The following is a 12,591-nucleotide window of genomic DNA, read 5'->3' as shown; positions in this document are numbered from 1 at the left end:
CCTCTAAGAAAGTTCTAATGCAAGTGAAAAAGAATAGACTAGCTAGGGAAAGCAAGCAGGCAAAGAGGGCAACCTTCCTTCTTCCATGTACTAAATTCATATAGGTTGCAAGTAGAAGGTGCAATCCAGATTAATAGTAGGTTCACCCACTTCAAATGATCTATTTAAGAAAAAAAATTTCCTCAAAGGTATACTCAGCTGCTGCTGTTTTAGTTAATTTCAGATGTAGTCAAATAGACAACGAAAAACAGCTCTTATGGCAGAAAAAAGTTCCACATAATTATTAATAGTTTATTCATTTACATACTTTTAGTTTTATCCCGTGTGTTTTCTGATGCCCAATAAGTTGTGAACTCTGTGTGAATGCCTTCCCACACATGGTGCACACATATGGTCACTCCCCAGTATGAATTTTCACATGCCTGGTGAGGTGGGAACTCTGACGGAAAGCTTTCCCACAGTGCTCACAGTGGTAGGGCCTTGCTCCTGTATGAGTTCTCAGATGCTGAGAGATGGTTGAACGGTCACTGAAGGTCCTCCCACACTCTGAACACTCAAATGGTTTCTCTCCACTATGAAGTCTGAGATGCTGTGTGAGGGAGGAGCTCTGAACAAATGCTTTCCCACAGGTCATACACACGTAAGGCCGCTCTCCTGTGTGGATCTTCTTATGGACTGAGAAATACCTAGCATTTTGGAACATTTTACCACATTCACTGCATCGGTAAACTTTGCTCCCCTGGTCAATTTTTATAAAAAATACCTGCTGAGCATGCCTGCTGACGGCTTTCCCACAATTGTTGGCTGTCCTGTGCTCTCTCACTTCAGAACCCTTACAGTAAGTTTTTATAGAAGGACCACATTTTATGGAAGCATTGATTTCCCTGCCTTTTTCTCTTTCAGAGGTCTTTAGGTGACTTATTACATGGGGAACATGTTTTTCGGAAGTATTAATTTTCCTGACTCTTTCCCCTTTAGAACCCTTCTGCTGAGGTTTTGCAGGTTTTAAGGAATTCTTGTTTCCTTGGACTTTACCTTCTTCATAGCCTTTCTGGTGAATTTTTACAGGTAAAGCATGTGTCAAGATACTGCTGCCCCTGATTCTTCTTCCTTCCCTAGACCCCATCTGGGGATTTTGTACAGATGAAACTTCTGACCTGGAATTGTTGCTTTTCCCAACTTTATGACATTCAGGGCCTTTCTGCTGATTCTTTGTAGGTGCATCACGTACCATGGCATTGCTAATGTCTCTAAATCTACCCTTGTCAGAGCCAGTGGTTTTCTGGCTAAATTTTTCAGACACAGTAATGGAACCTCTGCTGGCCCGAGCTTTTCCCTGCTCAGAACCCCGCTGGTATTCTTTTATAGAGGAGCCATGTGTGACAGGATTGCTGCCACTCCTGCCTTGCCACTCCACAGAGTCCGTCTGCTGATTTCTTGTGTGTAAACCTCGTGTCCTGGAAATGGTGTTTGTCCTGCCTTTCCCCTTTCCAGTGCCCTTCTGCTTAACTTTTACATGCTTTCTAGGAAGAACTTCACTGAGTGAGTGCTGGCTTTTGTGAAGACTAGTTTGCTCCTGAGACTTGGAGCTTTCAGAGAGCTCTTTCTGAGGGTGGCCTTTTTCCTGCAGAAGCCCCACTTCGTTTGATTCTATGGTGTGCCTTTCTTGGACCTCATCTGGTGAGATGCTTTCAAAGACAGTGGACTGGGTACCATTCCTTGAGAGATCATTTGGGTTTGGGTCATGAATTGGTTTTACCACAGGAATGGGAGAGTCTGGCGTTAACTCTCTGTTTTCCAATGTAGGCTCACACCCTGAAAGAAACCAAAAGATATACATATTGCAGTTATAAGTGCCAGAGTGACAGTATAAAGAAATATGGTTACATTTTCTCAACCAGCCATTCATTCTAGGGAGTGACAAGCTATGAAGCAGCAAAACCAGGAGCTTTCTCATTCCCCCAACAAACCAAACTTCAGGCTATCTCTGTGTGCTTAAGACTCCCTACCAATGCAGGGTCACAATTTCAGATAAAGATCTTGGACAGAGCAAGAGACTCTTGAGAGCACAGCCAGTTCTGACACTGAGTGGAGACAAACTAAGAGATCTGGGGGACCCTGTGACATTCTATTTGTAGGAATGGCCTTACCCACAGATACAATGTTGCCCAAGGTTTCTAGCATCACATCATTATACTCGGTCCTCTGCGTCGGACCTAGTAGCCGCCACTCCTCTTGACTGAAGTCTACTGACACATCCTGGAAATTCACGTGCTCCTGTGATGGTATAAAAGTTTGATGTTTGCTAATGTAGGTAGAAGAAAGGCCACTGGGACATTCTACCATACATAGGAATTTCTCTGTTTTGCTGGGTTACTCAGAGACAATGACTTTTCTGACCCTAAAAGAAATCCACAGGGTATTTCTGCAAACTAAAATCTGGTAGGCAGAGCTCCTGATTGACAAAGAGCCACAAGTGCAATAAGCATGCTACACTGATCCTACTAGCATCTATATTAAGCCTGCATTGTAAAGACAACATCCCTCAAAGGACCTTCTCCCTCTGGAAGCAGCCTTGTCTCATAGTTACAATGTTGTCTCAAAACCTACAATGTTAATGGACAGGTCTGACCTATATAAAATATTCAACTATGCCATCTGTTTCTTATGAGTGGCTAAGGATTCTGAAAGGAAGACTCTTCCATCTCACCACCTTGCCTGAATCTGGGGAGTATTTTGCCCAGATACAGCAGAGCCTACCTTAGAAGGAACAGAATACAGAGCAATGAGTCTGGGATCAATTTCATGCCATTCCCAGGTAGCAACCTTGCCTGAAGCCTAGCCCACATTGCCTATGACATCAGAGCCAACAATTCCAATCACATACCTGAGTCAATATAAACCACTTGTAAGGAAATGAGCCATATACACACACTAATATTCCTAATACCATACCCATAATACACACTAATGCCATATACACACCATTATCCTGTCTGACAGGGCTAATCTTATTGCATGCCCATCATCTAGTTCTGAGACTGATCTAAGCCTAAGCTGTTTCATTTCTAATTCCCTAATTGAGTGTCTGCAAAGAACAAGGGCTCACTCATTCTAATTAGGGTACAATGTAGTCCTCGCAAACTGCCTGTGATCCTTCTGGTTCTTGTGTCCCTCAGTCCTGATTCTTAAGACTACAATTGTTTGGTTTCTCTATGATCCCCACAATTTCAGGAGGTTTACCCCTCACACTTCTGTTTTTCAGAATTCCTCTTAGGCCCAAGAACTGAGAAAGTTAAAATGGCCTATCTTGCTTGAAGCCTTGGCAAGGCTCAGTATAGAAAAGACAGCTTAGAGGGTCCCTTAAAGGAAGCTATAATCAATGGAACCAAAGGTCCTTGCTTACCTCAGGTGGTACAGTAACTGGTAAGGTGATCACATCCTTCCTTCTCTCCTTTAGTTGATCAGTGGTCTCACTAGAACAGTCAAGCTGAGCTGAAGAAGATACCACATGAAGAGTTAATGAGGTGGTAGCCCTCAGGCAGACAGAACCCCCAGACCCACAACCCATGACCTATGCATACCTATGCCCCTTGATGGTCTATGTTGTCCTCTTCACAACAGTAACCAGTTCCCATAACTGGATGGGCCCAGTGTGTTACTCTGCATGGACCACTTGGAGACTGGTGTCTCTACTACAGAAACCCTTTATTGTCTCCCCATTCCAGCATGTGTCTCAGGATCTGGCTTCTGAAGCAATGGCTTTTTCCTTAGTGGTAAAGTCTGTTTCTAGTCTCTAAGCTCTTATCATGCTTGTGTGGGTTCCCCTTCACTGCCTTGGAGAAGAGAAGGATCTTCCCTTCTCACAGAATGTGTAGCCATTTTGTGCTTCTGGTCATATTATACATCCCTGGCCAGTACTAACAGCTCTTCCAAGGATTCTTTCAGGTCTAACTTTCCTCATGTGTCTCCACATACTCTATGGGCTTTTCCCATGCTGATTCTACTCCAGCTAGGATGGGGACAAATGACATTACCCAGCCTGCTCCACCATGCTATCCCTTCACCTTCACAGACTCTGGTGAACATGGGAGACCATACACTTTGAGAGCAAATGAAGCTTTTGCTAGAACATTTATGAACGAGAAATTCTGTGTTTGGAAGCCTTTATGGCAATGAAGCCAGCTGAAGGCAGAAATGAGATGGATGAGGGGATGACTTGAAGCTCTTATTGAAACCCTATGTAGAAATGTGCCTAGAGTTAGAGCATCCTGGAACTCTTTCAGTAAGGTTTCCTTCTTCCTGGAGCTTTTTTGTTTGTTACAGCTCTTTTGGTGTTTGTAAATACAGTATGTGCATGTGTATTTGGGAACATACAGAGGCTAGATGAGGATGTCTGGTATCCAATCCATCATTCTTTACTATGTCCATTTGAGACAGTGTCTCTCACTGAACTTGTAATCAGGATGGATGTTAGGAAACCTACGTGACCTTACTGTCTTTAACTACTATAATAGTGTGGTTAGACATACATGACCATGTCCCAATTTTTCTTTATACTAGCTTCTGGGGGGAGTTGAACTCCTGTTAATTGTCATAAACTGCCTCACTCCCCAAATCCTGGGTATTAAAGCCAGAATGCTGTGCTACTCCTGGTTGATAGCCCCAGTCCATTTCTATTTTGAGACAGGATCATGATAAATTATTCACACTGACAATGGATTCATTTGTAGCTCAGGCAGGCCTTGAACTCGTGACTTGACTTGCCTCTTGAGTATCTTATAGGCCTACATCAACAGATATGGTAAAATATATAAAGGTTTCAGAGACCAGAGCTCTGCCATCAGCCTCACTGGCTTTTTAAAACCAAGATGTCAACAGAGCTATGTTCTTTTTGGATATAGGGAAGAACTCATTCTTTGCCATTTCCATTTCTACAGGCTACACAAGATTCTTCGACAATGTGTCATTGGGACATATATACCATTTCTCTTCTGCAATGTTCTTGTCACACCAGGTTTCAGTGGCAGAAGCAGCCTCCATAAACTCCACCTATATCCTGACCTCTTCACCACATTCATACTATAGTATGTATATTCACTTGTCACATCCCATCTTTTCTGTAGGCCCACAGGCTCAGTTATCTCTCGGGTCTTCCCTCAGTTAGGACTGCATTCAGAGTCTCTTAAAAGAACTGCAAGGCTGGCTATGTGTCAGAGATCCCAACAGGATAAAGGAGGAAAAAAACATCGCATCTCTAAGCTTCCACTGAAGCTCATAGAAGGTTTTTCTTTGGGTGAACAGGGCTGGATACCAAACCCTTCAGGTTTCCATTAATTCTAACCTTGCCAGGTTCAATCCATGGAACATATGGATGTCTGTGGTCTAGAATGGGAACATCCAGTCATCCCAGCACTTCTCACTCTCTCACAAAGCCTTAGAGAGATGTTTGTCACCTCACCCTTCCAGGACACTCACCATCATCCTTAGACATTGAGGTCATAGTCTCCAACAAAGCCACCGCTGCTCTGCAATCTTCTGGGTGCTGGGACTCTACCCACACCCGAAACTTCTCAGGCAGTGCATTCAGGAACTGCTCGAGCACCAGCAACTCTAGGATCTGCTTCTTTGAATGGGTATTGGGCTGCAGCCACTGGTGACACAGCTTATGAAGCCGGGACACAGCCTCCTGGGGACCAGCTGACTCTTCATACTGGAAATGTCGGAAGTTCTGGCGTGAAGCTTCAGTGTCATTCGAATGCTTGTTTGGCTGTTGAGCTGGCTTGAGGTTACCTGGGTTCAAGTCTTCCCCACTTTCTGGATAGAGGGAATGAATCAGGGCATTCCGGGGACCAGCCACATCACTGTTCAATGTAAGGACCTCAACAACCTTGATCTTCATCAGAGGACTTTCAGCAGGACAGGAATTCATTCCAGGGTCTGGAGAAGGCCCAGAACATTCTAAAAGTCAAAACCAGAGCAAAAGCTAGGCAATGTGGCACATTCCTATAATCACTGTTCCTGGGAGGCAGGGCTTACAGGGGATCACTCTTAAAAGTCTAGCCAGATGTACATATTGAGTTATAGGCCAATTAGAGTCCCAAAGACAGAATCATATTAAAAAACATACATAAAGCAAGGCCGAGTACATAGCTCAGTTGGTAGAGAATTACATAGCATATCCTGAGAAGTTCATGAAAACCAGTCACTGTGATGCATGCCTGTAACCGTAGCATATAGAGATAGAGGCAAGAGGATCAGATGTTCAAGGTCAAGCCTGGCTACATAGTAAGGTTAAGGCCAGCCTTAGAAATGCGAGACCCGGTTTCAGTCACATATTTTAAGAAACACAAATACTGTTTTATTAAGTACATAAGGAACTGGCTCATTCTTATATTAAAACATACTATCATCAAGTTACATGAAATGCAGAGTACCTGTGTGGATTTAATCCTTTCCATCCTGCTTTTATACAGCTTTTTAAATTTGTATTTTATTTTACACATCATTGGTTGTCTGTATTTACTCTAAAAAATAATATAAAATTCATGTAGAATTTGTGTTCCTTTCCTCTTAGATTTTCTTTCTTTGCCTAGGTCCTAGCCCTAAGGGATCGCTCAATCACAGAAGTGTATCAACTAGGACCCATACTTTTTACAGATAGGGCAGCAACCCAGTGTGGCCTTGAGCTCTATGTAGCAGAGGACGATTTTAAACTTGGTGTTCTTCTTACCTTCTGAGCACAGGAACCCATACCTGGTTATGTGGTGCTGGGGATTCCATTCAAGGCCTTGTGCATGCTGGGAAAACCCTTTGCCACCTGAAGAAGATCTGCAGAACTTCTTTTTGCATTTTATTTGAAGACAAGTAATTGCCCAGACTGGCCTTGAACCTGCCTTAGCTTTCCATGCAGATGGGTTTATTAGCCTACAACACCAGGGCTATTTTGTTTCTTGCTTCAAATTTTTTTTTAAAAAACTTCTTCAGAGGAATATCTCCCCTTCATCACCATCAATGTTTCCTTCAAAGATCTATCCATTGGATTTAGCAATGTATTGCAGGCTTTCCAGTAACCCTAGATTTTAAGTGTGGATGCAAGAGAATGGTAACTATTTAAGAGAATTATGACATACATACTTGAGACATACAGGCAGATTTTATACAAAGATCCGAGAGAACAAACACATGAAAGAGAAAATGAATTCTTCAACAAAAACAACACACCATGAATATACACTTTTAGACTAGACTCTAGCACAGCAGTTCTCCACCTGTGAGTCATGACTCCTTTGGGGGTTGAATGACCCTTTTCCAGGGGTCAATAACAATATTATAGTTATGAGGTAGCAACAAAAATAATTTTATGGTTGAGGGTCACTACAAAATGAAGAATTGTATTAAAGAGTCACAGCATTAGGAAGGTTGAGGAGCACTGATCTAGTAAAAATAAATGGCCACTCTTATAGATTCTGGACTCTCAAGCAAATCTATAAATCCAAGCCCTCAGATGTCTCTGTAACACTGTCTGCCTCAAGATTTCCCTTACTCTCTCAAAGTCTGGATTCATACTGAAATTACCTTTTAATATACACTCTTGTTTCTTGGGGTTTCTTCAGGTATTCATTCACTCTATGGTACTTTCTTACTAAAGGCTAAGTCATTCAGTCATATTGCGAATTGGAATTTATAACATAATTTATTCCTTTAAGGCCCCTGACATTTCACTTTTCTTATTCACTGTAATCCTTTCTAATTGTGTATTTTCTCATTCTCAAACAATGTAAGAGTTAAAACTGATGATTTCCCCAGAGAATACATCCAAAGAGTCCTTGTCTATATGAGTCCTCTGATAAGAACCCAATGAGGACTCCTACTGAAGGCTTCCACATTGTTGTACTCACAGGGATCCCTGCCAGGGGTTTCTTTAACGTCCAGTTGCTTCCTAATAGCACTTACATTCTTAAGACTATCCCTAGTACAACTGTGATATCAAATACAAGAGCTACACATGAAAGTGCTTCGATATCATGCACATTCCCATGGCTTTAGAGTTCTCAGATGCTATTATTTAGTGACAGAAATTGGTATTTTTGTCGGGTGGGGTTGGGGCTCCAGTGCAAGTTCTCTCAAGGTAAAACTAACTTACTTAGGTCAGAAGTTGTTCCTGCTCCAATCATACTTTTGAGATTTCTTCCTTTAGAGGAGTTCTCAGATACTGAAAATTTCACAAAGGAGGCCCATTCATGTTTTTACAGACTAATATCCTGTTTTAGCCATGTAACAGGTAAGGTGGTCCAGGCTGAGCTAAACTTGGCTTTCTCATACTAAACATATTTACTGTACACTTTTTTGATATCACCAAACTACCCTAAAGATCTCAGTGAGAAAATTCATAAAAGACAAGAGAAAATGTGTTCTTGAACAAAAATCAACAGTACTAGACTAGGCTCTATCCAAAATACATGACCACTCTAGATTCTAGACACTCAAAAAATTGATTATCCCTCAGAATTGGTAGTAAAATGCCTTCATTTTCCACATGTATGTATTCTAACATTTTCTATGAGTATTTCTTTCATTCTCTACATGTTTGCTCAAGCATGTGGACATCCACAGGCTATATAAAAAGTACCTCTCTGTGGGAACTGCACCTACACAGTGTACAGAAAAACATGCAGGCTAAAGCAAACATACACAAAGAACCAAAATACGCATTTTTACAGATTCTCCTGTGATTATGACTTATTCATCTACTAGTTAAACTCTTTCTCCTTTATTTCTTGATAGGGCCTCACTTTGCTACCTTGGTATTCTCAAATTCCTAAGAGATCAATCTTCCTCTGCCTCTCATGTGCTTTGATTTACCATGCTTGGCCAATAGTGTCCTTTACGCATTGCTTCTAATGATTAAGTCTACTTAACTTTCAAGTGTCCCACTTTAGGGATATACATGTGCCTATACTTTTTGGAATAGCCACAGAATGACCACTGAATACATAAGCACAACTTAATTTATTTTCCCATATTGCCTTCACAGGATCTTATTCAACTCAACTCAAAGCTTTCTTGAGGGTAAATGACATTTGTATTAGAATTTAACCATTTTCTCCTATTACCTCACCAACCACATTCCATGATGACATTCTAGCTGGAGAATCTTGTAAGTTTAGTTGTGAGAAAGAATTTGAACTTTGGATTCAGTCACACTTTTGTGCATTAGTAACAGGCATTGCACACTACTGTTGGGACATTAGTGAAGATGTATTTTTTCAATTAATAGTAACATATGACATTCTGATATCTCATAGTTTTATAGGCAACCTGGACCTCTTGAAGTTCAAACAAATAATTGGCTCAGCAAACTTCCTTGGATTTGTCTTTGGTCCCTTTACATCTATGATCTATTGACAGGATAAAGTAGAGACTTGGCGCAGTTTAAATACAACTTTCAAGGTAAATACTATTATGTAGCTCTTCACATGATTAGTGTAAAGTTTTAACTAACATTATGTCATTATGGAGAGGAAAAGAAAACCACAGTTCCACTCCTAAAAAAAGTTTATGCCTTTAACAGCTCTTAAGTTATTTCTAAAAGTTCAGCCTAAGTTTCCCAACTGGTGCACTCTTCCTTTCTCCATCTTTATCCTGCTCTTTCTTCACAAACCAACCACTATGAGCTGTGAAAAGCCCTGTCACACAATTCGTCAACAATAAAAGTCAAACTTCCCCTACAGCTGACGTGGTCAGGTGCTTCTGCTAATTTAACACACACATTCTTATATTTTGGCTTCCTACTCCTAGCCTCAACTTTTTCCTATTTCTATGACATAGAAATGATTTTTCATTCACTAGAAAGCACTAGATGAGCATTTACTCATTTAGATGAATGTTGATGTGAAACTAAACATCATCACCAAAGATGGCAGCAGGTGGAAATCTGACAGTGGAACAGGGTCAGAAAGTGGCCTGATGCATGAAAACACAAATAAGAGTATCCAGTGGCACATGGTGTGCTTTATAGCCACAAAAGAAATAAAAACAAAATTAAAGACAGCAAAAACACTGAAAACTACTATGTCTTTTATGAATATTAATACAAAAATACAACCTTACAGCAAGGCATTTCTTATTTCTTTGTTACCACTTTAACTACCTTGGAAGATTCTGCAATGGAAATAGGTATTTTCCTATTTATCATATAGGAATGACTTTTCATCATTAGAAAGCACTAGATGAATATTTACTCACTCAGATGAGAAACAAAGCAGAATCTAATAGCATCACGCTCATCAGAACCTACACATTTCCCTACATGCCATGCAGATACCCACTCTTTCCTTTCAGAATCATGCTTTGGATATGATGATGGAACGATGTAACTGCCCAATGCAAAGAAAAAATTAACAACACCATAGACTCATATGTTTGAATACTTGGTCTCAGTTAATTGAACTCTTTAGTAGGAGTACAAGTTATGGCCTTGCTGGACAAGGTGGGTCCACTGGGGTGTTTCCAAAGTTCATGCCAGTTCCAGTTAGCTCTCTCCCTCTGCCTTCTGCTTGTGAGTCACACATATACTCTCATTACTGCTGCAGTGCCATGCTACCCACTCTGAGGGCCGTGGGCCAGCCCTTTGAAACTGTAAGGAAATCCCCAGTTACATGGACCTACAGGATTTGGAGTCTGCCTTGCTTAGTTTTGATTAGGTCCAGTAGTTCCTCACTTTCCCTCTTCTGGAATGGAAATATATATTCTGTGCCACTGTATGTTAGAAAATGCAAAAAGATGTTTTGAAAAACCAAAAAAAAAAAAATAAATAAATAAAAAAAAAAAGAAAATGCAAAAAGAACTTGCTATTTACATTTTAACAGGGCTACAATTAAAGACATTGCTTTGAGTCTCAGGAGAGACTTTGAACTGTGTGAGTGCAGTGCCTCAGAAGATAGAAGAGGGCATCATGTAACTCCTGAGACTGGAGTTACAGATGGTTCTGAGCTGCCATGTGACTGCTAGAACTCTGCAAGCATAGCCAATGCTCTAACCATTGAGCTATCTCTCCAGCCCCAAGGCTATCAAGTTTTAAAGTGTTGAGACTGTGAAAGGCTATGAGCACTTCTGAAGATGGACTGAATGCATACTGCCATGGGCTTACTGGGCCAGCAAGTAGATTATGGTGATTTGAATTAGAATTGGCCTCCAGACAATATATTTGAATGCCTGGTTCCCAGTTGGTGGAACTGTTTAGAAAAGATTAGGTGTTGCCCTGTTGGAGGAGCTGTGTCACTGGGTTGACTTTTGAGGTTTCAAAAGTCCATGCCGTTCCCAGTTACCTGGAGCTCTCTACCTGCTTCTGGCTTGTGAATTAGGAAGTAAGCTCTTAGCTATTGCTTCAGCACCATGTCTGCCTGCCTGTTGACATGCTCCTCATCATGATGGTTACCACGTACCCACTGAACTACATGCAAACCCTCAATTAAGTCTTTTGTCTTGTACCTTGGTCATGGTCTATCTTCACAGCAATAGAAAAGTAATTGAAAGCTCAATGTTAAGAGGATTTAACAGCATGCAGGCTCATATGAATGACCAAGGATTAACCAGAACAGGTAACAGCAACAATTAAGTTCAATCAAATTTAATGTACATTCTAACATCTTTTCTCAACTAATCTAGGCAAACTGGTCTTTATCTGGAGGATTAAAAGACATCAAACAAAGATGCCTTTGCTCTGTTTGTTTAAGATGATTTCTCTGTATAGTCCTGGCTGTCCTGGAACTTGCTCTGTACACCAGCTGGCCTTAAACTTACAACTGTACTGGGATTTAAGGTGTGTGTGACCACGCCCAGGCTAAGATTATTGTTTTAAACTACAAAGGGTATAGAAATTTATTAAAGTTCATTAATAAACAATATAATGTGTTGCATTATGGTATGCACCCAGAAAGGGGAAAAAAAATCAACAAAGCATAAGAACACACAAAAGGTTTCTGTACTATGACAACAGTAATTTAGTCTACAGACAGATACTATTTCCAACAAACAGAAGAAGAATGAATCTGAATTTTGGGGGGACTCAAAGATTTTATGCCCACTATATACAAAGGGAAACCACATAAATAGAACAACAAAAAAGGTTAAAAATGCTGGAGTTCACAAAAGTATTCCAACAATATGACTATGTACTTAAAAACAACAACAACAAATAAAAACTTAGAAGAGAAATAAAAACAGCAGCTAGTGTGGTGGCACACATTTATAATTCCAGAACTTCTAAGACAGATGGATGATCAGGAATTCATATCCTTAGTTAATTAATAGATTGGAGGCTAGCCTCAACTATATAAGGCTTTATCTCAAAAGAAAACAAAAGTCCAAAACAAAACCCCTACCACAAACCCCACCAGCACTACACACAAACCCCAAATACCACAACTTCCACCCCTGAATAAAGACTGAAGCTGGGCACGTTAGTTCAAGTGGCAGCATGTCTGCTCTGCTTATCATGTGAAAGGTCCTGGGCTTAATTACTACCATCATGAAAAAATGACAGCAGACTGAAAACAACTTATCCTTACCACAACATGCTACCTGGGT

General features: G+C 40.8%; 1 protein-coding gene across 1 annotated transcript; it reads right to left on the bottom strand.

The window, feature by feature from the left end:
• Positions 1-270: 270 nt before the first annotated feature.
• On the bottom strand, positions 271-6,450 carry LOC116101630 (neurotrophin receptor-interacting factor 2-like). Its single transcript, XM_031385347.1, has 4 exons — positions 5,479-6,450; positions 3,407-3,495; positions 2,151-2,277; positions 271-1,815 (listed from the first exon to the last, which is right to left on the bottom strand). The coding sequence occupies exons 1-4, from the start codon at positions 5,930-5,932 to the stop codon at positions 395-397; spliced, it is 2,091 nt and encodes a 696-aa protein (XP_031241207.1). The 5' UTR covers positions 5,933-6,450; the 3' UTR covers positions 271-394.
• Positions 6,451-12,591: the final 6,141 nt, after the last annotated feature.

Source organism: Mastomys coucha, unplaced genomic scaffold, assembly GCF_008632895.1.
Source record: "Mastomys coucha isolate ucsf_1 unplaced genomic scaffold, UCSF_Mcou_1 pScaffold21, whole genome shotgun sequence".
Lineage (NCBI taxonomy): Eukaryota > Metazoa > Chordata > Mammalia > Rodentia > Muridae > Mastomys > Mastomys coucha.
The sequence above is the reverse complement of the archived record's forward strand: the minus strand, read 5'-3'. Positions and strand labels throughout refer to the sequence as shown.